The sequence below is a fragment of the Trachurus trachurus genome (genome assembly GCF_905171665.1).
Source record: "Trachurus trachurus genome assembly, chromosome: 21".
NCBI classification, from domain to species: Eukaryota; Metazoa; Chordata; class Actinopteri; order Carangiformes; family Carangidae; genus Trachurus; species Trachurus trachurus.
Window position 1 is genome coordinate 18757485 of NC_139899.1, and position 27834 is coordinate 18785318.

Here is a 27834-nt window from a genome sequence, read left to right on the forward strand (position 1 = left end):
ATGTTATCTACCACAACGACAAACGGTGAGATTTAGATTTATTATGCCAACTTGATGGGACTTGAGAACCACTTAGTTAATCTTTGCCTGTGAGACGTTTAATGCATGTTTAGTGTTCAAAACACCACAGACTGTTTTCTAAAAAAACAACAACTAAAAACTGAGCATCACAACTCATGCAGACTAAAGTTTATTGCAGGATATTGACATACAGAATGTCACTGCAGGGCACTGGGTCAATGCCAGGATAGGAGCTGTGTAATGAGGGAACAAACTTTACATTTAAGACCAAATATAGAAGAAACAACAAATACAGACTGCAGTACACATATTTATATATTTTTGTCTTCATTCAGTTTGATGGTGTTGCGGCTCTGGCTCCACTTAGCTGTGCATCTGGAGGGTTTGGCTGGAGGCTCTCGGAGGTCGACTGTGAGGCCTCTGGGGCACTGGAAAGGATCCCAGGTTGTTCTGCAGTCCCGTGAATGATACTGTGAGCTGCCTGCAGGTGTCTATGCTGCATTGTGTGCACTGGCAGAGAGAAATCATGAGGTTAATCAAGTGAGTATTACTTCCCTTTTGTTTATTTGGAACTCTTTCATACTTTGCATATAATTTGTAACATTTTTAATTACCATCATCTTAGTGTTTGACAACATTTGTGATGGTGCTGCAGTTGCATTGTATGTTTGGAAATAGAAAAATCTCCCAAACCTCTCTGCCTGAAGCGGATCTTCTCAACCTCTGGGATAAGGAAGCTGTACACCAGCTCTGACACGATCTCCTCCGACTGAAGATCATTCCGGCTAATCACACAAACATACAAATTACTTTTTAATTCTTATTCTTTTGGTTTGAACATACGAGGCATGAGCAGACACATTGAGGTGTCTGTTACCTTTCCTCCATGGCGTAAGCAATGTCATTGACCTCCTTCGCTCTCTTGTGGATCTCTTCTCTGGCCTGCCGGTCAGCAATCTGCTCCACAGTCCCCAAAATGATGTCCTCTAAATACAAGTCCACAGTGTCCTGGTGGATCTGCACCACCTGCGACACGATGTTAAGGACGTGCGCGTGCATTAATATATGTTGACCACTTGCAAACATGTTATTCTAATAATTTCATAACATATATGTGTACTTGTCTAAAGATCTCATCTTCTTCTCTGCGTCTGCGCTCCTCCACCTGTCTCCTTCCACTCTCCTCAGCCTCTCGGAGGCGACGGTCTCTCTCAGCCAGTATTGTAAAGGCGTGGATCCTGCGCTCTTCCTGGAGACGAATTAGCTCCTTCGACAGGTGGTCAAACAGGTGTTCAAGCTCTACACCTACCGCTCTCGCCTGAGAAGCTTCCTCCTGAGAGGTCTGGGAGAGAGGAGAGATTGTAAGATCGTGAGAATGTGTAATGTTTGTAAAAGTAATTTGGATATGAATGCGTTTGTGCGTTTCACCTTGTTTCTGTCATTGTTTCTCTGTTTCTTCAGGTTGATTATGAGCCCTTTCTCATCTTTCTGCAGCTCCTGCTCCTCCTTCTGCAAGGCATGGACGGTCCTCAGTTCCTGGATGAGCTCCAGATAGTTCTCCTTGCCCTTAAACATCTGTACAACAACACAGACAGAGGTGAATACACAATGTGAGACACATTTAAACATTTCTGGATGGATACTGAATCAGGTAAATACACACAACAAGACAAACATGCATATGCATCAAGACATGTCCAGACCTCACACTGGATACTTCTTCCTCTCAGTAGTTTCTGCAAGGTGATGACTGCAAGCTCCGTCTCCTCATCCCCCTAAAGGGACACATGTAAACAAATGATCAAATCCCATCTCTGATACGTATAGGATGAGTTGAGGACATGGTCAGTTGTACTTCGAGACATTAGCTGACCTCTGGTGGCTCCTCCACTCTGGGAGTGACAGGACGGGGAACAGGCTTCTCCTTCCTGACAAGAAAACGCAGGGTCTCCTCTTTCACTCGTTCCTCCCTGAGCGCCTGTGGAACCACAAATTAACAAAGAGCTTTGCAAAAAACTGCAATTAATAAATCCAAACTAAACTATACCATTAGAAAAACAAGCAATGAAAAAATGGCTATTTGTTTAAATGGCGTGTGTCATAAGAAGATCCAGAGTTTGCCTGCCTGAGATCTGCAGGTTATTCCAAAGCTGAGTAGCCTGAACAGAAAAGGCCCCGGCACCTTTAGAAGGGAGTTGCGTGTATCTAGAACTTGAGGGATATGCCTAATGAAAGTATTTCTTTCTGCTTTACCTTGTATTTCTTCAGCAGTGCTACAGCTCTCCTTGAAGGAGGTTCGGTCATATCCGTGATGGTGTTGGGTTTGGATTTATTCACCCGCGGCTTGACCACTGGGGCAGAGAGTCCTGCCGTTAGATCTGTCAGACCTGTGAGTAACACATGGCTAAAAGTTATCTAAACGATAAAGGATTACAAGGGTCTTGAGGAAACTACATGGTAAATTCTGTTTGTCCATTAGTGTTTAGAGTCAGACCTTCATATGTGTCCAAGTAGTAGGTTTTTAACTCATTGAAGCAGGCACTCTTGAAGAACGCACTCTTGTGGCTCCGAGGTGTATATTTGTGAGAATGTGAGTAGGTTTTAGCCCAGTCATGTTGCTCTAGCTTCCCCGTCTCATTTCTCCACTTTGCTTCCAGTTTTCTCAGTGCTACAAACAAAATGAGAAGAGATTGATGAGAGGGTGAGAGGAAGCCTTGAATAATACAGTTGAATTCTTATTGTTTTGTTTTGATTTTATATACAGAGGGAGAATTTATTTTACATCGGTTGTAGTCATTGTGGATCTTGTGCAGCTTGGTCTCCCTCTTTTTTTCGTGATTAGAATATGTTTGGTTTAGTCTGTCGTTGGTGAATTCTCTCTGGGCCTCATCTCTCTGCCTCAGAAGGTCTTTCAGCACAGTAAGACGGGTGTCCTGCAACCTGGCCACAACCCAAAAAGACAAATCATTGCAGAAGAGTAGGTTTTCTACAGTAGAGACAGCAGGTTGAGCAAGATTATTTGATAAATCAAAAAATACAAATGTCCCATACTATGTCTCTTGGCTCTACTTCATTACAATCTTCTTCAAATCCATGTGTCAGCTTGTATTCAAGCTTTCAGTAACTAATTCTTTTGCCACTTGGGGGCAGTGGAAACAAGGTATGAACACAGGAAGACAGAGTGTACAATGAGAGAATGATACTAATGAGTGTGGTGACTGGTGAGGTGAGAGTGAACCAAAACACAAAGATAACAGCTGCAAAAACCAAAACACTGAGGTGGAATACGCTAAAAGTTTAAGTAATCCCAGCTGTGAATAACTGCAGTATCTTCTGACACCTGCTACACATGTTTGAGCACTTTAAAGGCTGCTTGTGGTGGCAGCTGGTATGTTATACCACATGTAGTAGTATTACGTACATATTAAAGATGCTAAACAAAATTTTCAGCAGGTTGTGTTTTTTTTCTTCACAACTTATGTCTTCTCAAATCAGGGTGGCATTACACTACCACTCACTCACTTCTGGATTTCTCCTTCTCTGAAAGCCCATTCTTTGGCCTCCATCTCCTCCATCATACGCCTCCTCTTGTCAAGCTGACTCAGGTCATTCAGTGGAGGAAGGCCGGCCTCCCAAGCTCGCTTAGCACGTGCCCGCTGTATCATCTCAACTTCTGCCAGGCCTGCAGGCAGACCATGACCTGAGGGGAAGTCATCACAGCGTTTAGATGTAAATGAAGGTACAGACTGATGAGTTGAGACAATCACAAGACACGCACAACGTCCTCCAAATAATTAAAGAAGGAGGCACTGGTGGATGTTGCAAAGCATATGTAGTAATATTTTGAGCATAATAGAGGCCAAAGTCACGGTTTTAAAGTTCTGCCCCCATTACTTCACTGTTTAACTGCAGTAATTGCGCAGCTTAGTGTAACGGATGTGCACTCACTCCACCCATAAAAAAAGACATCCTAACCAACTTGCCAAGCGGTTGTCAACCTCTTGGCGAAGAGGTTAGCATCGTCGCCTCCGGTGCGGGAGGTCGTGGGATCGAACCTCACCTAGGGCAGGCCGTGAGAAACACAACGCAGAGGGCCAGATCGACATCGGCTACACTAGCAGGAGGAGAGCTAGGTCCTGGCTGCACATATTTTTCTCGGGTCTTTTTCTAGAGTAGCACTTGGGGACCGAGAGCTGTAAAGCATTATTTAGAAAATTACCGGAATTATCCTTTAAAACTAGGTTCTGGTCCACAAAGAAGAATGAAACAAAAATAGAAAAAGATGTCTGCACGATAGAATCTGCTCCTGAATGTTCATCAGTCTGATGAAGGGCCTGGGTTATGTGCGGTAGTACACTATTTAACACTAGTACAAAGCTGGACATTTATCAAGGTAATTACAGAGTAATAACTATATTCTATAGCGTCTATAAGCGGTTATAATTACCCCAAGTCAAAGCTGCCAGCTGCAGGAGCTCTGAAGGAGTTGTCCCAGGTTCTATCACATATTCAGGGCTATATGGATCCGTCTGTGTTTCACTCTCCCTGTAGTCCGTCTGGACCGCCACAGTGACGTGGGTGGGCTGTTGTTCAGCATTTTTCACACCAGTTGTTTCAAAATCTTCTCTGAAGGTGACAAATAGAAGGGTGTATTCTCACCCAGTTAAAAATGTTCAACATAAATAACTGAGGAATAAATTAATGTGAGGAGCCTGTTGAACTTACCCCGGCAGAGCAAAAATCACATCTGGAGGAACCTGGTGTCCAAAGGGAATTAGAGGGCTAAAGTAAACAGAACGGGAATCCCTATTAGAGACTGTCAATATTTACAGTAAATATAAAAGCAGCATGGGGACTGTCTCTTATAAACTGTCATAGTATCAGGCATAGGTAACTTTATGACTGTATTGCACCATAATCACAACTTCACAGTGATGGCTGGCTAATCAAACCGTTTAAAATATTTGCAGCGATCAACTCCAGTCACATGGCACTCCGCCCTTTTAGGAATAACCCTGTTAAGAAGATAATTAAGAAACATAGATAAATATGCCATATCAGACAGTTCATACAGATTTTTAAAAAATCATTAAGAAACTGTTACTGCTCTTTTAAAATAGTGTATTTTTGTGTCACCCAGCCAGCTGCTGCAGTGCCTCTCTGCGCTGCTCCGTGTGGCCTCGCCAGAGACGATCAATAGTTGGTGGCACTGGGTCTCTAGTGTCCAGCTGAACAGTATACCGTGGGTAGTGGGGAAGGCAACTGAACATAGACCCAAACTCAGGCACTTTTTGCTAATTAGGAAAGAAGTACTGTCAGTCACTGCATTTCAGCCCCTTTTTTTTGCTGTCATGTTTAAACACTATGAATTTGGAAACAGAATTAGCTAATCTGGCCATAGTATCCTTCAGGGAACATTTTGTACCTAGTGATAGAGAGGTAAAGAAGTTTGTTAATTAGTGTTAAATAGAATATAACTGTAACTAAAGCCTATTCAATACAACATGACACTCTATGTTGTTATTATCAGTTAGCTTAGGAGCTATGAGTTACTGAGTTAAAATGACTACTGGCATTGATGTAGTAGGTTTGTACTAATTGAGTTAGCCTATACAGTGTCATGCAAAAGTTTGGACACCCCTGTTCGAAATCTCTGTTAACAGTTCAGCAAGTGGGGATGTGCAAGGGCATAAAGTTAAACATAAATCACTCGTTTGCAATATTTTGAGCAATATCAGTGTATTATTTTAGTTTTCTACAGTTTAAGAGTGAAAAAGGGAAACAAAGCAGCACCCTGCAAAAGAATGGGAAACCCAGGAGACTTGAGCTCTCAGATAACTTTTGACCAAGGTATCAGACAAGCTTTTTACTATTGCCAGGCTGTGATAGTTTCCAAAGGGGGTGATACTAGGTACTAACTATGCAAACGTTTGCTGCAGGCCCTTTTCCTTTCTGTCATTTTGAAAATGTAGCTAAAAGATGGAAAATAAAATATATTGTTTAAAATGTGTCATGTATAACTTTATGTCTTTTGGATATAATTTCATCTTCACATTAACAGAAATTTTCACCAGGGGTGCCCAAAATTGTGCATGCCACTAGGCTAGTGTGTTGTTGGGACTTGAGGTGATCTAAAACCAGTTGAGGACGTAATAACAGGACAAATATTTAACTTTTGGAAAGAAGTAGACGCAACTTACGAGTCGGTCCCTGGGCGGATAGGCTTTAAAGGTGGCTTTGGCATGGTCCACCTCTGATGACACGGTGTAAACTGGATCTGTTGGCGACAGACCAGCCGGTCAGTTGGTGTCAACCAAGTGAGATACAGTTAACGCATTTTCAGTTGGCAAGTTAGCTAGCGATAAGTAATGTTCACTCACCGTACAAGTAGTCATAAACTCGTTCTTGCCTGAAAAATTTATTATCGCACGTTTTCTTCGTGTGGGTGACGGATAGGCTCATTTTCGTAGTATAATTAGAGACCTTTTCTAACCCGTTTCTGTCACAGCCGACTGATCTCTGCTGTCCTTGTAACCATGGAGACGGTAAACTTGCCTAATGAGAGTGGGAGGTGTTGTCTCGAGGTTATTTTTCTGCCTGCTCTGTCTCTAATGTTTGTTTCAATTTGACACACGCCAAGTGATGATGAGCAGCGGCGTTAGGAATTATGTATGGTTTGTTAAAAAAAAAAAAAAAAGTAAAAGAAATCAAAGATATGTTACTTGACACACAAAGGGCCACAGGGAGAGATCAACTACAACTCCCAGGGAGCATTTCGATAACAGCATCCAATCACCTACTCAGGCACGGTAATGGTTAGAGATAATTACTAGAAGCTCAAATGCAAGGTTTATTGAAACTTGACAATACTTTCATCTGTTATAATATGTCTGTTTTCAGTTGTAGGTCAGAGTTACATGAATTTGATCCACGTGGCATAATGTTGTCCCCAACGGTGATGACGAGGCGGCCTGAACTTCGTGCTCCAGACTGTGCCACGGTTGCAGAGGCTCATGGGTATCGTAGTATTAAATGTCACTCACACACACCCACACACACCAACCTTGCTCATGAACGTTCTCATGAACACAAGCTTATTAGAAATAATAACCATAACTGAAATGTATAATAGCTTTTGTCTGCAACGCTCCTATCTTCTAATTTTAAGAAAAAAGGGGGAAAAATCCTAAACTTATGGTGATGTAGCCTAGTAGTAGTACTATTTTATTAAACTGCAACCAAATAGATAAGTGAATAAAAATTAAAAAAAAACATGAAAGAAATTTAATTTTAATTTATTTACACTGGCAGGATATACCAACATTTTAGCTAAAGTACCTTGAAACATTCAACAACTAGACGTACAAAATAAATTCTGAAATGTGTAGTTTTGCACCTAAAACCAATGTGCCAAATATTATTTTCTCTTATCTGCCGATTATTCCCATTACTTTTGATGAAGAAATTATGTTTTTTTCTTTATTCTTGTAAGCACATTTTTGTGTAGCTTGGATGATTTTGACATAAACAGGAAGTTGGTGCTATCAAGGGGAAACTGACACGCACACATTAACAGACACACACCCTCACATAGGCCTACATGCTTGTATCTCTATCTTTGTGAGGACATTCGCTGACACAATGCATTACCCCACACTCAACCGTTGTCTCTAAATGGAAGTAATACTAAATACCTAACCACTAAACTCTCCCTATATTGAACTGAATCTCAATCTCACACCTAGTCTTAACTGTCAAACAACTCTCTGAGCAGGTGTCAGATGGTACTAACAGCCACTGAAAATGTCCTTGCTCCCATTGTTTAAATCTTTATAGCTCTCATAAGTATAGCCAAACACATCTAGGCTACATATGAATGCGTCACAGAGAGTTTCCTCCTTTTTATCTTGCCAAGCCTAACACGTAGGCTACTATATTTGAGGACTGCTGACCAAAGCAACATTAGCCTACTTCACAAGGTGGAAGGTTTTGCGATTGTGGAAGAACTATTTCCTTCGTGCAAAGTGTGCCAGCTCACAGTCAGCTGATCTGCTGCCCCTATGTTAACCAAACGCTGTCTAATATTAGTAAAAGGAGAACAGCCTTGTGCCTGCTTATAGATTATTGCAGATATTACTTCCTCACACTTGTGAGGGCCAGTGTTGTTTTTGAAATCCTTTGCTGTGGAAGATTTTTTGAGCTGGAGCAAATAAATCAGGTTGTTCAACCACAGTTGTTTTTTTTTGCTCTGTATCTGCATTAACCGTTTTTCTGTTACTTTGTACTGATAGTGGGAGTATGAATGTAGTTTATCTGCCCGTTGTGGTTTGTAATGAGACAGCTAATATCAAGATGTCTGGTTGCTGGATGAACTAATACACCGCAAACCTCCTTCGAGACCTTGCAGATCATAACCACATATGAGGCATAGCAACCAACTGACAGCTAATCACAGATTTGCAACTTGGGGATGGTGTCGCCAGCACCCACTATAACATTTCTAAAACTGCATACTTAAGCAATTCTGCACTGTGTAACCCTTAATCAGCAAAGGATCTTACACCAGCCCAGCCCACAAAGACCAGCCTGAAACAAATTGAGCGTGCTCAGCATGATATGCAAATGACAAATCCTGTTAGACACACTTACAAGAAAATCATTCAAGCATTATTATTAGGGCCCGAGCGGCGACTGCTGTCGCCCAGCGAAAGCCCTATTGTTTCTGCTTTGTTTATTATTATTAGGCCCGAGCGGCGAGTAGCACTCGCCGGAGGGACTATTGAAATCGCGTTGTTTTTTATTATTAGGCCCGAGCGGCGAGTAGCACTCGCCGGAGGGACTATTGAAATCGTACTGTTTATTATTCTTATTATTATTATTATTCCGTCGCCTTCATGCCCCAATTTGGCCCCTTTCCCGACTTCGAAAATGCGCCAACTTTTGCCCGGACGTCCGGCCTGATCCGAAATTCGACATTTTTGGGTGGTCGCACATGGGCGGCGCTAAATTACCGAATAGCGCCCCCTACAAACCCGTGTCAATGGCATCGCCATTCGTCTTACTTTGTCGTACACACACAAAATTCGGTACACATATGTATTATACCCAGATATACAAAAAATCCTCTTGACCTCATGACCTCAACCCAACAGGAAGTCGGCCATTTTGGTTTTGATTTTTCCCGCCTAAACTTAACTCCTCCCACAGAATTTGCCCGATCAAGTTCAAATTAGGTACGCAACATCGTCAGACCTAGCTGAGCTTATCATGTGCTCCGTGAGTCCGTAGGTCAAAGGGCGTGGCTGCCAGCGCTCAATACACTATGGCGTGCTCGCCATGTACATACGAGTGGCTCTCACGCCCACATACTTCATCCAATCAACTTCAAACTTGCTGGACATGATGATGGCTCCGCCCTGAACGTCCCGATATATTAACTTCCCACGTAACTCATAGCGCCCCCCGGTGGTAGCAGGAAGTGCCATTTTTTGCATCAACATTGTCCGATTTCCACGAAACTTCACATGTGTGATGAGGGGCTGACCCTGAACACACCTGCACGCATCTCATTACTGCCCCTAGTGGACGAACCTTTAACTGCTCATAACTCCCTCATGCTTTGTCCGATTTCCACGAAACTTCACATGTGTGATCAGGGGCTGACCCTGAACACACCTGCACGCATCTCATTACTGCCCCTAGTGGACGAACCTTTAACTGCTCATAACTCCCTCATGCTTTGTCCGATTTCCACGAAACTTCACATGTGTAATCAGGGGCTGACCCTGAACACACCTGCACGCAACTCATTACTGCCCCTAGTGGACGAACCTTTAACTGCTCATAACTCCCTCATGCTTTGTCCGATTTCCACGAAACTTCACATGTGTGATGAGGGGCTGACCCTGAACGCACCTGCACGCATCCCATTACTGCCCCCTGGTGGACGAACCTTTAACTGCTCATAACTCCCTCATGCTTTGTCCGATTCACTCCAAACTTCACACGAGTGATGAGGGGCGGCCCCTGAACGCACCAGACCACATGCGGTGACTGCCCCCTGGTGGATGAACGAAACATTGCATTTTTGGCCTCCTTCCAGGTTTTTTCTCCATTTCTGCTCCGCGCCACAGCGTGCCTCAGGCCCCGCGGTGGCATGGGCAGCGAGGGCCGCCATCGCCGCTTGCGGCTTTAATTATTCTTATTATTCCGTCACCTAAATGCCCCAATTTGGCCCCTTTCCCGACTTCGAAAATGCGTGAACTTTTGCCCGGACGTCCGGCCTGATCCGAAATTCGATATATGTGGCGGTCGCACATGTCCGACGCGACATGGCGAAATAGCGCCCCCTACAAATTTTAAAAAGTCCCATAGACAATTTTGCTTACTTTGGCGTAGACCAACAAAATTCGGTACACATATGTACCATACCCAGATATACAAAAAAGCCTCTTAATGTCATGGTGAAATGTCAACAGGAAGTCGGCCATTTTGGTTTTGATTTTTCCCGCCTAAGACTAACTCCTCCCACAGCGTTCGCCCGATCAAGTTGAAATTAGGTACACCACATCTCCAGACCTAGCTGAGCTTATCTTGTGCTCCGTGAGTCCGTAGGTCAAAGGGCGTGGCTTCCAGCGCTCAATTAACTTTGGCGTGCTCGCCATGTAATACGATTGGCTCTCACGCCCACATACTTCATCCAATCAACTTCAAACTTGCTGGACATGATGATGGCTTCGCCCTGAACGTCCCCATATATTAACTTCCCACGTAACTCATAGCGCCCCCCGGTGGTAACAGGAAGTGAACTAAAATTCATTAAAAATACATAGTTGACCCCATCAACTTCATTCCACTTCTAAAACATGCAGAACCAGTTGGTGAAGCTACATTATGAAGACTGTGAAGCTACGAGTAATGGCGTCCCTGTGGGGGCGTGGCTACCATCAATTCCTCGCCATGAAAATACGTTTGGCTTTTTGATGGCTTTAATGAACTCGTATCATCATGAAAATTGATACACAGGTCCAGGGTGGAGACCTCTTCCATCTGATAGGGGTGTCGCTCATGTGGCCCCCTAGTGGAAACCGGAAGTGCCATTTTTTGCATCAACATTGTCCGATTTCCACGAAACTTCACATGTGTGATGAGGGGCTAACCCTGAACACACCTGCACGCATCCCATTACTGCCCCCTAGTGGACGGACCTTTAACTGCTCATAACTCCCTCATGCTTTGTCCGATTTCCACGAAACTTCACATGTGTGATGAGGGGCTGACCCTGAACACACCTGCACGCATCCCATTACTGCCCCCTAGTGGACGAACCTTTAACAGCTCATAACTCCCTCATGCTTTGTCCGATTCACTCCAAACTTCACATGTGTGATGAGGGGCTGACCCTGAACACACCTGCACGCATCCCATTACTGCCCCCTAGTGGACGAACCTTTAACAGCTCATAACTCCCTCATGCTTTGTCCGATTCACTCCAAACTTCACACGAGTGATGAGGGGCGGCCCCTGAACGCACCAGACCACATGCGGTGACTGCCCCCTGGTGGATGAACGAAACATTGCATTTTTGGCCTCCTTCCAGGTTTTTTCTCCATTTCTGCTCCGCGCCACAGCGTGCCTCAGGCCCCGCGGTCGCATGGGCAGCGAGGGCCGCCATCGCCGCTTGCGGCTTTAATTATTATTATTATTATTATATTCTCCCTAAAATCGCATTTTTGGGGGCTTCAACATGCCCCAAAACGCGTATATTTTGGCATGCACATCAGGACTCGCGAAAAATTTGATATTTTAAAGTCGTTGGAAATGGGCGTGGCCAAATGCCTCTATAGCGCCCCCTACAAAATTTCAAAACATCAGCCCCTCCTTTGCGTTTCACCTACATGCTTGAAATTTGGTGGGCTTATAGAACATGGCAAGACGGACAAAAAAGCCTCTTAATGTCATGGTGAAATCACAACAGGAAGTCGGCCATTTTGATTTGAACTTTTGACCTGTTTGATCTAACTTCTCCTACAGATTTTGTCCGATTGACTTCAAATTGGCTAGAGACCATCGAATTGCCACTCTGATCAAAAGTTGTGCTCCGCAGGTCTCTAGGTCAAAGGGCGTGGCTTCTGTGGCCTTGAGGATTTTGGCGACTTTTCGTTTCCTCGCCATTTCACCTTCGAACAGCTCTCACGGCCACATACTTTATCCGATCAACTTCAAACTTGCTGGACATGATGATGGCTCCGCCCTGAACGTCCCCATATATTAATTTCCTACGTCACTCATAGCGCCCCCCGGTGGTAACAGGAAGTGGCCAGGTTTTACCTTAACGTGTACTGATGCCACATAGTTGACCCCATCAACTCCATTCCACTTCTACAACATGCAGACTAAAGTGGTGAAGCTACATTATGAACGCTGTGAAGCTAAGAGTAATGGCGTCCGTGTGGCGACGCGGCGACCATTCCTCGCCATGAAAATACGTTTGCCCTTTTGATGGCTTTAATGAACTCGTATCAACATGAAAATTGGTACACAGGTCCAGGGTCACGACCTCAACGTCTCCATATGCTCATAGGCGATCTCACTCATGTTGCCCCCTAGTGGAAACAGGAAGTGGCATATTTTACATCAACATTGTCCGATTTCCACGAAACTTCACATGTGTGATGAGGGACTGACCCTGAACACACCTGCACGCATCCCATTACTGCCCCCTAGTGGACGAACCTTTAACTGCTCATAACTCCCTCATGCTTTGTCCGATTCACTCCAAACTTCACATGTGTGATGAGGGGCTGACCCTGAACACACCTGCACGCATCTCATTACTGCCCCTAGTGGATGAACCATTAACTGCTCATAACTCCCTCATGCTTTGTCCGATTCACTCCAAACTTCACATGTGTGATGAGGGACTGACCCTGAACAAACCTGCACGCATCCCATTACTGCCCCCTAGTGGACGAACCTTTAACTGCTCATAACTCCCTCATGCTTTGTCCGATTCACTCCAAACTTCACATGTGTGATGAGGGACTGACCCTGAACACACCTGCACGCATCCCATTACTGCCCCCTAGTGGACGAACCTTTAACTGCTCATAACTCCCTCATGCTTTGTCCGATTCACTCCAAACTTCACATGTGTGATGAGGGACTGACCCTGAACACACCTGCACGCATCCCATTACTGCCCCCTAGTGGACGAACCTTTAACTGCTCATAACTCCCTCATGCTTTGTCCGATTCACTCCAAACTTCACATGTGTGATGAGGGACTGACCCTGAACACACCTGCACGCATCCCATTACTGCCCCCTAGTGGACGAACCTTTAACTGCTCATAACTCCCTCATGCTTTGTCCGATTCACTCCAAACTTCACACGAGTGATGAGGGGCCGCCCATGAACGCACCACACCACATGCGGTGACTGCCCCCTGGTGGATGAACGAAACATTGCGTTTTTGGCCTCCTTCCGGGGTTTTTTCTCCATTTCTGCTCCGCGCCACAGCCCCGGCGTGCCTCAGGCCCCGCGGTGGCATGGGCGAGCGAGGGCCCGCCATCGCCGCTTGCGGCTTTAATTATTATTATTATTATTATTATTATTATTATTATTATTATTATTATTATTAGTATTAGTATTAGTATTAGTATTATTATTATTGTGTCTTACAAAGATATTCCTAATTGTTTACTTGATTTATACCAATAGGCCTAAAGATATAATATGCATACGCAATATATGTCTTAGTATCATGCAACAAAACCACAAACTACAGCTCTCCGAATGTCCATTAAGTTTCAGTTTAAAAAAACCCAAAAAATAAGCTTTATAACATTTAAGGGGGAAGAATTTACCTCATGACTGTTGTTTGATGAATTTTCTTATGTGAATACGACACAAAAACAGACAGTGAATGTGTTCTTGACACAAGAATGGAGTTTATGGTTCTGGTAAAAGCATGACGTTACTATGTGAACAGTTTATACCTACTTAAAAATGTCACTTAGCTTCAAGTGTTCATACTGCACTTGAGTGTGTTTGTGTGACTGATAGGAAAGGAAACTGGTGTCTTGACTTATCAGATGACATCCTGTGTGGGAGCAAAAATGCACATGTTTGAGTGGAAAGCGGTTTGGAGAGGGGGAAGAGTTAAAAATGAAGGAGGAATTAGTTAGTCACATGTCCTATGCGTTTACTTCTTCTGACGCATGCAAGGATTTTCAGTTCAGTGATGTGTGGATAGGAGGAGAATTGACTTTACTCAAACCCTGAGCTTATGGGCATACAGAGAGAAAGTGAAATCAGTCACACAGGGAGGTTATATAGCATTGGAGCATAAGACAAACCACACAAGACGCTTTGCCTTTACTCCACCTAGAAGCTCAGCGCAGAAGACCAGACCTGATGCTTCTCTAACTCGTGTGAAAAGCCTCGAAGCAGAAGCTTAACAGTGGAACGTAAATACAACTGGAGATGATGATGTGGATTTATGCCGTGATGATGTTCTTGGTGACTGAATCAAGGAGCGAGGAGCCAGGTTTGAATATTTACATTTACGCAGATATATACGCTTTAATTATTGATGCCTTTTAGCCTCGATCAGACACAGGTTTTACATGTAAACATGGCTTTTTAGGGATCTACAGTACATACCCTCCGTTGAGATGACTGTGTAAGTCGTTGTCTTCACTTCTTGACTGATACACAATGTCCATGGTCAGAATAACTTTAAACATGTTGTCTCAGTATAGGGCACATTGCTGTTACCTGCAGTTTTTGAGCTGAATATCAGGCGTTATAATCTAATCAATCACTGTGTAACCTGCAGCCTACATATTGGTTATTTTTGACCAGTGATTAACTGTAACTGTATGTGGCTAAGTGGGTGATTGAGATTTGTGTAACATTGTGGTGTTGTGAGTCACAGTGAAGAGGCTGACAAAGGGGGGGAGATGTTCCATAGCAGATATGAAGCAGATGTGTGAAAAAATACTGTCTGTCACCCATATATTTTTTTAGTAGCACGGTATCCCACCTCCTGCTGCTGTAGTGGAAATTGTGATTTCCCAGACCAGGGTTACATGATGCAGCTTTTTTTTTTCCACTGAGGGTATCTACAGGTGAAGAGCTTTCTGATTGAGTGTTGCGGTTTTTTATCATCCCACCACACACACTCAGCTGTATAGTAGACATAAACACACCAGAGACCCCCATGACACCACACAGTAAACATCCGTCTGTGACAGCTGAATTTTCCTACTCGTGTCTTTGTAATAGCTATAGTGATGTCATGAACGTGTTCTGCTTTACAAGAGTGATAAATGTACAACATTAGGACAATGGCCCTCTGTCTGTTCGGTAAATGTAGGTTTTATTTTCAGAGGTTTCACCAACCCAGTCATTTTTTTTTTGTTGTTCTACAAAAACCCACATTTTTTCTAGAACAGGAAATAGGCTAGTGCAGCTTTTTCACCGCTGTTTGTCATTCAGCCGTGCTGCAGATTGTTCCTTTTAATCACTTTTAATTCACCGCACAGCACAGCTTACTAACTAACCACTTAAACTAAATGACGATTAACAGAAAAACCACCATGATTGTTTCTTTGCTCATCAACTGCTGCTTTCTGACTGACAATAAATCACACTATTTTACTAACTTTTTCCACAAATGCACTGTCATCTCTTTCAGGAAATAATCAATTCACCTTAAAGAACTGCACCACTAATGGTAAACATTGTTTCTATTTTTTTTTTTTTAATCTCCACCTGTTTTGCATCACTAACAAAATGAACATGAAGTGAGTTGAGTCAAGGAAGTTGAACGTGGCAATACGCACGGTTTTTCGTCAATTTCATTATTAATTCTTATTTCAAACATTAATATTTCTTGTAGTTGAAATAATTGAAAGATTGAGAAAAATATTTTAGGCAAGATACTTCTGTAGTGGAAATACTAATAAAGTAATTCATATTCATATATGCAATGATTATTTTTTGGTTGATTTGGAGCATTAACAGGATATACCAAACTACTACTTTGAAAGAAATTGTGCAGATTTGGTACAGAAAACCCTGAACCACGTTAGCCTTACATTGTTGTTCTTGGTAATAATTTATTTATGTATATTTTATTTGATCACAATTAGTTTTCAGTACATTTGGGATGAAACTGAAACATCTTTATTTTAGACTTATCATATGTTTGTACTATGCGCTGCAGTTTAAAATCATATTGTTAATGTTAGTTTGTTTCATTGTATTTACATTTTTAGTCTTTGGATATCTATGTACCATAGAGACATTTTTTTTCTTTACATTTTATTCACATCACAATGTGAAAAAAAATTACACAACTATATTCCTTTTTTCAGATACCAGAAATGCAGCTTTCAACCTGGGAAGTGATATTCACCTGACTTGCAGTGATAAGACATGGAATGAGTCGCTATTCATTATTTGGACAATCAAGCTGAAGCATAAAGAGTGCAGAATAGCCTTTAGTATTAATGGCGAAGCCTCAGAAGACTCCTGCGACGATGGCAAGTCACTGCGAAACACGTCCACGTCTCAGTCTTACCTGCACATCCCAAACTTCTCTGCTAAAGATGTGGGCGTCTACCAATGTGAGCAGACTTACAGAGGAGGATTGGAAACATATAGGATCAAGGTGGCTATCACAGGTAGGACTGGATTTACATGTATGTTTCAACTCACAGGGAGATGTATAATTAATCAGTCAGGGCAACCTCTGAACCGTGTCAGTTTCCTGAAATCATTCAAAAAAGAAGAGAACAGCTAATTCTGTTTTTTTCCACTTGCATATATGACGGTTTCAGATTTAGCAATGTCTTCCACTGACTGTCCCCCTTCACATGATGGGCGTTAATTAAAATTCATTTGTGCTCGGAAAGTCCTTGAGTACACATTTGGAAAACCGCATTTCGAGACGCAATGCCCGCATTACTGCACTACAGCTTTTATCTGGAAATATTTGATACTGAATCAATGGTCGGTGAAATTCTAAAAAAGTAAAACTTGTTAAAACACCTTTATCTGCAATTTAAAGTATTAAAAGTACAAATACAATTTGTGTGACTTAGTTGAATATTTAGAGAAGTGAACTCTAGAGTATTTGGAAAAAAGCTTATTCTTCCCATTTTTGTTTTCCCAGTTCCTCCCACTCCATCAGCCCGACTAGAGGATAGAGACAACACCATGGTTGCCGTGTGCAAAGCTGAAAGAGGGAAACCTGCTGCCAACATCAGCTGGAGTCATCCGGGAAATGAATCAGCATATGTGACAGAAGATTCAGATGGATTTATAACAGTAGAGAGTCATCTGAAGCTCACAGAGGACACGGATAAAGAGAACCTGACCTGTATCATTAGCCACCTGTTCTGGAAAGAGTCGAAGACTCTGAAGCCAATACTCGAACAACTCAAACAAACAAACACAGGTCAGTCTCCAAGAGAAAGTTTACACTGCCCGGCCTCTACATTAAGACAATGAAAACTTGTTGTATTTTCAATTATTTCCCATAGCTTTATGGTTTGAGTCAAACAATACACTGGTTAGCTGGAACATTTTAACCTAGTTACCTGTTTTATTGTAAGTAATCAGTGTAAGTTTAGGTTTATTGTAACTGACTAGTTTTTTTTTATTCTTTAGATCCAAATAGATGTCATAAGTAGATGCAGTGTTGATGTCCATTAGATTACACCTAAACCTTTAATCTTCTCTGTCCCTGTGCAGCAACAGTTCTTTTGTGGATGATCCCAGTTGTCGTGGTAGTCACTGCATTTTTGGTAGGAATTGCAGTTTTTGCACAAAAGAAACTACTAATGTTGAGGTAAGTTTCATTTCGTGGAAAATTAATGGCAGGATGCTTTTTCATTGTTCAGTCACTGAGCTGGTTTGTGTGTCTTCTTTTTGCCAGGCGATGCCAGCAGTCTGATGGTTCACAGTCCAAAGCTCCACCGGTGGGAACTTTTTCTGCAACTTCCTCTGTGTTTTAAAGCTCACTGCAAGTTGTTACATTCATGACACCTGTCGTTTCTTGTTTTTGTTTTGTTTTTTCAGATAGAGGATGTGGAGGAGGTAGAGCCGTATGCCAGCTATGTTCAACGTGTGAACTCCATCTATAACTGAGCTGCACATTTGGTCACAGTGGACACACTTACACGCTCGTATGTCTTTTTGAGAAACCGAAGGCTGTGAAACCGAGAAGTGGTAAGATAGTAGAGAGGAGTGAGATGATGTCTGATAGAGAGGAAAGCCTTTCGGTTCAGTCCTAAAAAACACTCGATTGATGGAACAGGGGATTTTCAGAGTGTCACCCACTGGCGCCCATGCACAGTGAATGCAGCCCACTATACTCTCTGTGTGTGGGTCAGGGGGATCATTAATGACTACAAATGCAAGTACTGAATCGGAAAGAGTGCCATCTTTCGATAGCTGCAGCAGGCCTGCTCTACAGAACTACAGACTGCACACTGTCTACAGGCTTTCAATGTTGCTGATGGAATGCATGGGCTGTTTTATGTGCCTTAAAATGTGCCAACCACGTGCAATTCAGTGACACACTTGCTTTAAGATAATGCAGATAATAGAATGTAAAGTTTTCCTATTACGTCTTAATATAAAATTATGTATTTACCTACTTCATTAAAAAAGAATCATTCAACAATTTTCAGGTTTGGTCTACAGTATTAATAAACTCTAGAAACAGCACACATAAGACCATGTCAACAAGTACAAGGTGTAAGACTGAATTTGAATTTTCCATTGCTGAAAATGTATCAAAAGTTCCATACAGCTGTTAGTTGTTTACAATATGTTGTTTTTAACATTTAAAAAGATAAAATAACTGGATTTCACATTTTATCGTAGACATACTGCAAAAAACGTATCTAAATAAAAGGAAGATTATTGGTGTACTGGACTATGGAACTGGAACTGGAACTGGAGTAAAGTAAAGACTCTTCTGCCATCTGCTGGTGGTTTTGATCATAGTCATGGTCATGGTGGTCATGGTCATGGACCTTACCACAGTCTGTACTGTGCCGCCTGAATAATGTTTAGGATGAACATCCATTGGCTACAGTATAGTGCTTACTCTTTTGAAGGTCATAAGCCTATTTATGCAGATCAAGGGCTGCATGTATAGTAATTTGTCTTATCCTTATTAATGTCATTGTACAGAAAAATAGGTATCTGTCAATCTTTACATATAATTATTATATCTATCAGAATGAATTGCTGTGAGTACAATATTAATATTAATATTTTCCACAAGGAAGGCAATGCAATAGAATTAATAACAAAAATGGTTAATTTAATCAGCAATAAGGATGAATAACACCACACTGAAACAAAAAATTTACAGACAGTTACTGTATTCCACTCCACCTCTTTCCAATATACCCAGTCAAACATATAAATAAGGCCGTAGTTAGATACATTTTTACACACAAATGAGTTCATACACATGTACATACATAACATAAAACATGCATCTTCTCAAACTTTAAATCTGTATTTGTAGTATGCAGATGATTAACCGTGTGTGAATTTTAGAAAGATTACATTCTTCTATCATGAATATGATGACATAACAATGGCACAAATTTCACACCACATTTATGATATAGCCTTCATTGTAGCCTACAAGTGTGGGCCCGTAACCTATTTGTAAAGCCTGGCTGGTGCAGCTGAACAGTAACAAGTGGTGCAACACGTTGACTCGGTTTCAACGAAACTAAACCACAGATACAGATCAAACTTTTATCTGCAGCAGAAAATAGTAAGAGGCAGCAGTAACTTGTATTACCCCACATGACTGCAAAGTCACTGGGCCTCTTCAGTTCCACTTTTACTGGAAGCACATACACCCAGTGAAAGAGCAATATATGTTTCATGTTTCAATTTGAACTACTTTGTTTCCTTTTAGATACCTTGAATGATTTTTAAAAGTCTTAAATCTTAGGTCACTGATGTCTCAATGTAAATAGCAACAGAAAAAAAGTTTTCTTTAAACATTTTTGCAGTTAATGTGCTAATATCACTGTCCTGCAGGATCCCAGGCACAACATAAATATGCCACACAATATAATTTCTCATATCTTAGATATCATTTTGGTGTTTATCTGTGTAGTAAAGCTAGCACATGTATACTGTCTACATCAATATTGTTGCCATATTTTTCTAAACACAAAATTGACATTTCAAAGTCACATTAAAAATCAAATCACATGGTGGCTTTAAGATATCACTTAATCATAGTGTAACAAGTAGTGCTATGCAAGACATTACTGGATTGGCTGGTGGGGACTGTGGAGGTGGTGTCAGATGAACTGATTACACCTTTTTTTTAAGGTTCAGTTTTCTCTTGAATTTCTGCTTCCAGGGAAGGCTGAAGAGTTTCACATTTTCCAAAGGTTGATTTTCTTCTGTAAAGATCACATGTGATGGAGGGTTTTCTTTTGGCGCAGGCCTGAAGTCCCTTTAGAAGTTCTTTTTAGGTTGATGTTTCCACAGCCAGCTGCTGTTGACTGGAGATTCTTGTTTTTTTCCTCAGTTTTTCATTAAAGATGAAGTTTTGAACAGTTCATCTGCTGACAAGATATTGCACACTTTTTTCCTGATATCAGCTGCTAGTCCTGCATCTCGCAATAATCCGATTAAACTGTTTGTTTGTTTTTTATCCCATTAGCACATAATCATCTGCACATTCATCCTTAGATGAGCTGTCAGATTCATGTTCCACTTGAAGTGCAGCTGGCACATTAACTGTGGCGTAGTCACAGTCATGGTCCGCTTGAGCTGTGTTTGTTCTGAATCCTTTAGCAGTAGTGTGGTCAATAGAGGCGTATGTAACGTCCTCAGTAGGCTGCCATGAGACAAAGCACAAAGTGAGAAGATTATTCTACACATATATGTCACAAATAACTTGTTCCGTTTTATACAGTGCTACTGCAACCCGCGCACAATTTGATGTGGTTAGTGGCTATGACTTCCTGTAGATGAAAGAAACAGCCTTGACATTTCTTTTACAGCATGCTAGGCCTCACTGATGAACCCAGTATGCAAATCGAATGAGGTAGCACCTCTGACAGAGCCATCATAAAGAAACATTAGCATACCCAAAGCTGCAACTGATAACTGTGACTATTTGTGTCCCTGTCCCACAAAAATAGACAGACCTACCTTATCTGCCGTGCCTTTATCAGTTGCAGAGTTCCCTGAAAGAGAAAACGCCTAATTACAAATGCACAAAATACAGGATGTCTTCTAAATTCTTCAAACACTGTAAGAAACATAGCTTTACCTTTACTTTTCTTCTTTATCCTGCCAATGACACACATTATAATGATGAGACACCAGATCAACATAACATTAGACAGACTAATAAAAATCTAAAAGTGTGGCCTGAATTTATTTCATCTTAACTCCAGTTAAACTGGTAATTGAGACTTTCACATCATAACATGCCATTAAACTGTAAGCTGCATTTCAAACATGTAGCTTTTGCCCCACAGCAGTGTTTCCTTGACAGCTTAACAGATGACAGTGTATGTTGGAACAGGAAACACTTGTGCGTATGTCTGCAAGCCACATCTGTCTATGACCAACTGTCTATATTAGTGACTACCAGCAAACGATGTGGTATTTTGGTCCCCATCTTAGATTATTTTTAAAACAAAAACTTGTGGGACATAGCAAAGCTTATTCTGAATGTTATTGAGGAACATGTTGCCTAAAACTAGTTTTGTAAAGGAACCACTATTTCCTTGATGAAGCAAATGCAGTAGCTGTTTGCCACAGGACCAACCACCAGCTGTTTTTTTTAAAGTGACCCTATCCTTCTTGTATTGCTTCTTTTTAAATGCTCTTTCCCGTGTTTTCGGCTAATTTAATCAGTGTCATTCTGAAGCCATTTGAGTGAAGCTTTAGAATCTAATTATCATATGCTGAAATACGACTTTGTATTATCTGAGAGTGGCCTAGTTGTGCTGTGCTGGTCTGAGGATGGTCACTTACCCTGATGTGCAGTTTCCCATGATGAAGCGACAGACTCTGGACGTTGTCACTGTATTCGTCAGCAGGTGGCAGGTACCGGTGCCCGGCTGCTTTAGGACAAGTGTAAGTCTAGTACACTATATCAACCATATGCACACAGGTCACAGTAGAGTGTCAGTGTATTTGTGTGTGAGAGAGAGAGAGAGAGAGAAAGAGAGAAGAGACTGCGATAGTGATTTCCTGTGTGATGCTTACTAGTGCAACACACACACGCACAACACACACACCCACTCACAAATGCAAATGCATGTACAGTATGCTTGTTGTTTGTTGTTGTGGTTATTAACCTCAAATATATCAGTTAATGTGAATCAAGAGTATACATACATTGGGAGACCATTTTTAAAAAATACTTTCCTTTGGTACATATTGCAGGGGGTAAGAAGATCAAGGTGTGGAGAGCTAAATGGTCGCTACAGTGCTTTTGTTGCAGACAGTCAGTACAGTATTATCTTATTTGCATGATGCTGCAAATTTATTTGATGAGCAATATGAGGAAGTCACTGACCTTTTCACTTTCAGTGGAAAGTCCAGTTTACTGTACAGACCTCATCTTTGTTAAGAGTGAAAAATGCACTGCAATAAAATATGGTTTATTTCACAAGGATGTAAAGCATTCTGGGTGGGTGTGAAATCATCAACTCTCCATAAGGAAACTGTGCTGACATTCATGAGTTTGTGTCACCTGTTGAATATCATTGTTTAGAATCAGATAGGAGATATTTTACAGCTTTACTTGTATGATATAACCATGTATTCATAGATGGCTTTTAGTTACACACTGGAGGGCGCTGTTGGAAAAGGCTGGGTGTGATTCACACACAACAGGATATGGTCTCTGTCAGACTTCTGTGGAAAGATGACTGTCATTTTACACCATCTGCTGGTTGTCTTGATGAAAATAAGAATAGGTGTATGCAATGTAGTACTTGATAGCTGCAGTCGAGTGAGAATACACAGCGTGATGCATTTGATCTGAGTTTACTGTGAGGAAAACATGTAATTGTCAAATATATATATTCATATATTCTTTTTTTTAAGCAGGGCTGTGCTGAACACTTTTTCTCCTGGTCTCAGTAGCTGCTTGTCATTGCACTCTGGCAGACTTGTGCTACAGATGTTTACACAGATTGGATAAGAGAAGCAGGCAGGCGTCTTATTATTTTATAAAGATGATGAGAACATTCAGGCAGTCTCCAGGGCACACTGCTGACTAATGTAAGCTGTTTACGAGACCGCATGTAGCCTCTATAAGGTGGAAATACTTTAATTTAATTCCATGTATAATGGATTTAGTCCCTTTTCCATAACTCATGGTAATGACATGCACCTACATGTATGGTCATGGTTTGATTTTGAAGACACGATATTCCCGCTGGGCTTCATGTTCACTTGAGCCACTTCAGGACAAACCTGGCTGTGTCGTTTTCTGAAATGGTGAACTTTCACGCATTTCAATGGTGATCCCAGGGCCTACTTGACCTGGAAAACAATGTATCTCTGTTTTTGGTTTATCTATGAATTACACAGGTGATACACGTAGTGCACATTTTCACACTTGCAGATCGGAAACAGTTGTTACGTGGCATATATAAACATGCAGGATGGTCGTAGAACGTCTGTGGGAGGACAGGAAGTGGTGAACCTGCATGTCACAAGTGAAGCGAGCCCCGAGAAGCTTCATTTTATGGTTATACTTGTGAACAAGCAGGTCATGAACAAGTTGAGCCTAATGGTTAAACTGCCATGCACCTATCTGATGATATCTACTTTATTCGTCTCCATCCATGGACGAGGTACAGGTAAGCCTGAACACACTTTTCCTCTGGTGATATAACAGCTGGAGGGACATTTTGAGGAGACTAGAGTTATGAATTGGTCAAAAGAAAATGCAATAATATTACAGTGTAATTATGTAATATAGTTATATAACAAGAAATACACATACTGAATATGTACTGTAAGTACAAGTTAAAACAAAAGCTAAGAAAATCAAGGGGTAACAACAAATAAAATGATGTGAATACTTCCATGGTGTAATGATAACACTGCCAGGCCATGACAGGGAAATGTGAAAACCTACAACAATTGGCGGGACTTGAGAATTATGAAATTGTTGTGATTATGTTTTTTAAATGATGATGGCGAAACATTAAGGAGCTGTAACGCTGTTTTGGGATCAAAAGTTGGATCCATCTGATGAGCACAACTTATGTAAGAGAAGAACAAAGATTTGAAGCTTTGAAGTCGTGTTGTGTCTTTAAATCAGCCAAACACCCGCACTTAACTGAGGCTTATAGGACACTGAGTGCAACGAATAAACTGAGCTGATCAGACATTGGACATGTGACAAGTCAATTTCCTTTTAGCTTTTAGGTAAAGTTAAAGGATGTTATTTTCTGTTGACAATACTGTGATTATGGCAACACATACTGAGGCTACAAGTTAGTTGTGAGTACATAATAGACTAATCTGGCTCTTATGTCATATCTATTTTTCTAAATCTAATAATTTGATTTGTACTAAAAAGTTCAAAAGTGCTAAGAGGGTCATTTAGTGCTAGATCTAAATGTATTCTTATTCTCTTTACTTCCGTCCTTCGTGAGTATTTCACTGGCACTTTGTGTGTTCACTGTGTAAAGTTCCAGTGAAATTCTGCATAGTATGACAATAAACAACAGGGACATAAAATTATATGAATTTGTATTTCTCTGATATTTACTTTTCAGAATGTATGTAACAGAGACAGTTTTCCATTATCACATCAGTTCCACATGAGTTCCTTATCAGAATAAAGGTGTTTGATCCAAGGAGAATGACACAAGACAACATTTGAGTTCCATCTTGTTATTTCAGACTTAGTCCCATCATGTGAAGTTGACCTGATGATCCGCAGAGGCACATTGATGAAGACTGCCCCGTGGAAACCTGTGACAGTCAGCTGCCCTGTCAAACACTGTGGAAAATCACTTAACGTCACCTGGTGTAAACTGCTCGACGACGGAAACTGTGAACGGATCAATGAAGGGGAGAATGTAGAAGTAAGACAGAAGGACAGCCGTGCTGAAGCTGAACTGATCATCTCACTTTTAACATTTAAAAACATTTCCCTTGATGACGGAGGCCTGTACAGGTGCAAGTTAAGTGGAGGCATACAACACAGCCATTTCATCAACATCTCAGTATCAGGTAAGTAGTTTATTGTGACAAAGTATATATTTATGTATGTCAAGTATGTATTTGAAGTGTTAAGTCTTTATATTTATGTTTGTCAAGTATGTATTTGAAGTGTTAAGTCTTGCTGTCTCTCATTCAGACATGTACCAAGGGGAGGAAATTATTTATCACAGTGACACCATTAAGAGTAAGAACCTTTATTTGCCAGACTGTGTATACATGTATTAGAATCAATACAGAGTAAGAGTATTGATCTGGCTCTTCTTCTTTCGTAGAAGTGCCTTCTCCTTATGAGTCCCCGACCTGGCTTCCTTACGTCGGCATCTGTGCTGGCATCGCTCTCATCGTCCTCTTATTAGTAGTGCTAAACATGGTGCCTTCTTTTCACTGGAGAGGTGAGAACAATAACACGTATTCACTGTGATAATTTATTACTCAGGCGAAGGATGTAAATTCTGCTACACTGAAATTAATTGAGCATTTCTTATTTGCTCTCTTCACAGAAACACTGACCTTCGAACCAACAAAGAAACAGGTAATGTGATGAAGTCTTGTCCGCTTAAAGGAATAGTTTGACATTTTGTGTTAGCCACTGCAAAGTATCTGTGTTGAACTAGTCCTTATTATATCATAATGGGGTTAAGGAGGAGCATGTTATTGTCTTATTTAATCTTCTTGTTCTTGTGTAATAGGGAACATCCAGTCATATGATACCTGACCTGCCCAAGTGGAGTGCCCCTACTACCCCTGTCCTGCAATCCCACTTCATCCTGAATGATATCTACTCCTCAGGCACCGCAGGAACACCGACATCCCCACAGACCCAAATCACCAATGTGAATCTGCCTGTGGCAAACGCAGGCGATAAAAGCCGAGTGGCAGACGGTACCGTGTATTCTGTCATCAGCCATATACAGTCTGGGAAACCTGGCATAAAACATCAAGCTGCCCCTCAACAAGGAAAGAGGGCAGAGTATTCTGCTGTCAAAGTCCCTTGAACTTTGTTTGTGTAAAAAAAAAAAAGTGAGTGAAAAAAGTACAGGGTAGTTTCATGGAAGAGAGGGGGGGCGGGGGGGGAGTGGGTGGTTAAGCTAGTCTGTGGAGGAAGCGGATGGTGGGGGCTTGTGGTCACGCAGACACACAGTGTCATTTTAAATCAGGTGGGCTACAGTAAACGAGAAGCGGTGTTTTGTTTCGCCACACATTTATTCCAGCTGATTCTCTTGCATTGTATTATTTTCTTGTCATTATAGTCCTTCTAGTCATTTCATTTACGTGACTTGGATAGCTTTTTTTTCCTTTTTTTTAAATTTTTTATTATTTGACCCTGTTGGCTTTGGTGATTTGCATTAAAAAAAAAAAAACTCAGTGAAAACATGCTGTGCATTCTTCTGTCTAATTTGGTTATATGAACACTGAAGTTTTAGAGGCATCTACATCCCATCTCAGCATCTATATGTAGTTCTTGCTTGATCTGTGATTCTGTAAGCATTTTGTTATTTCAAACGTTGCAGATGAGACCTCTTTAATATTTATGTTTGCGCTCCTTCAGACTGAGATATGAATATTTTAGAGAAAGAATGATTTGGTCCTTTGTGAAAGAACCAACACTTGAAGGAATGCTGGCTGAGAGTCCAGTATTTTATCTCACAGATTCTCTGTCCCACGCACAGATCTCAGTTGTTTTCTCTGCTGCTGCTGCTGCTGCTGCTGCTGCTGCTGCTGCTGCTGCTGCTGCTGCTGCTGCTGCTCACTGATATAAAGTACCTGCACTGGATTTCACATGTGGTTTTGCTTACTTTTGCAGGAAGTTTAAAAAAAACAAAAAAAAACGGATCAAAACTTTCAACTGTGGTAGCGATCCTCGTGCTTCTGTTCAAAATATACATCCTTATATAATGTGACTCAACCATATTTATGTACTGATTATTAGATTGGCTGTTTGAGCCAGAGGTCAGCTACCAGAAAAGAACGTACAGGGATGAGAAGAACAAGAAATTTGTCAAAGGCAACAAAATTTAGAAGACAATATTGAATATAATCATATTAGGCTACTGTTGGACTTGTGAGCCCTTAAAACAAATATACCTGCACATCTCCATACATTTTGGCCTTATTGTGGATAATTTTGACATACACAAGCACAGTTTTCCCTCTCAGACTGTTCAGTTTAAAGGATAATAAGAGGCAGATAGATATTCAGCTTTTCACTACAAAACATGACAAGGTCAAAGGCTAGCGCAGAGCTGGATCACTTTGAAGGCTGATTAAGGCTACATGTGAACTTCCAAGCCCCTGACAAGCTGCAGAGAATTAGGGCGTTCTCACATATCGTCCTTTTTAAACGAACCAACTTCAGTCCTGTGGCAGTGGATCAATAGAAAATAGTTCTTTTTGCATTTTTGTATTGTGAGTCAATTTGAAAGCTGACCCATTTCTCTTTCTGGTCCACTTCGAGTCTGATGGAGCTTCAGTTCGCACTGTCTTGGTTTGGATTATGAGTAGGTTTCATTTGGAACAAGGTGGCTAATAGTGCATGGGTGC

The 27834-nt window shown here is 41.4% G+C and overlaps 4 protein-coding genes across 4 annotated transcripts; 2 read left to right on the forward strand and 2 right to left on the reverse strand.

The window, feature by feature from the left end:
* Positions 1–352: 352 nt before the first annotated feature.
* On the reverse strand, positions 353–6483 carry cfap91 (cilia and flagella associated protein 91; the record flags this gene model as incomplete). The annotated part of the gene is made up of 17 exons (XM_083995979.1): positions 353–531; positions 715–806; positions 899–1047; positions 1142–1363; positions 1450–1596; positions 1725–1796; positions 1895–1999; positions 2275–2408; positions 2516–2689; positions 2804–2961; positions 3544–3721; positions 4469–4647; positions 4747–4803; positions 4974–5036; positions 5158–5315; positions 6156–6298; positions 6402–6483. The coding sequence occupies 17 exons, from the start codon at positions 6481–6483 to the stop codon at positions 353–355; spliced, it is 2292 nt and encodes a 763-aa protein (XP_083852105.1).
* Positions 6484–6969: 486 nt separating this feature from the next.
* Positions 6970–18638, forward strand: LOC311005099 (cell surface glycoprotein CD200 receptor 1-A). The gene is made up of 6 exons (XM_083997423.1): positions 6970–7038; positions 16407–16715; positions 17207–17491; positions 17788–17884; positions 17972–18014; positions 18115–18638. The coding sequence occupies exons 1-6, from the start codon at positions 7035–7037 to the stop codon at positions 18181–18183; spliced, it is 807 nt and encodes a 268-aa protein (XP_083853549.1). The 5' UTR covers positions 6970–7034; the 3' UTR covers positions 18184–18638.
* A 983-nt stretch (positions 18639–19621) lies between these two features.
* Positions 19622–22183, reverse strand: LOC311004549 (uncharacterized protein). The gene is made up of 4 exons (XM_083996658.1): positions 22075–22183; positions 21362–21381; positions 21241–21275; positions 19622–20923 (listed from the first exon to the last, which is right to left on the reverse strand). The coding sequence occupies exons 1-4, from the start codon at positions 22092–22094 to the stop codon at positions 20735–20737; spliced, it is 264 nt and encodes an 87-aa protein (XP_083852784.1). The 5' UTR covers positions 22095–22183; the 3' UTR covers positions 19622–20734.
* Positions 22184–23845: 1662 nt separating this feature from the next.
* Positions 23846–26288, forward strand: LOC311004035 (uncharacterized protein; the record flags this gene model as incomplete). The annotated part of the gene is made up of 6 exons (XM_083995980.1): positions 23846–23915; positions 24970–25302; positions 25430–25477; positions 25566–25685; positions 25794–25825; positions 25983–26288. The coding sequence occupies 6 exons, from the start codon at positions 23846–23848 to the stop codon at positions 26286–26288; spliced, it is 909 nt and encodes a 302-aa protein (XP_083852106.1).
* Between the last annotated feature and the right edge of the window lie 1546 nt (positions 26289–27834).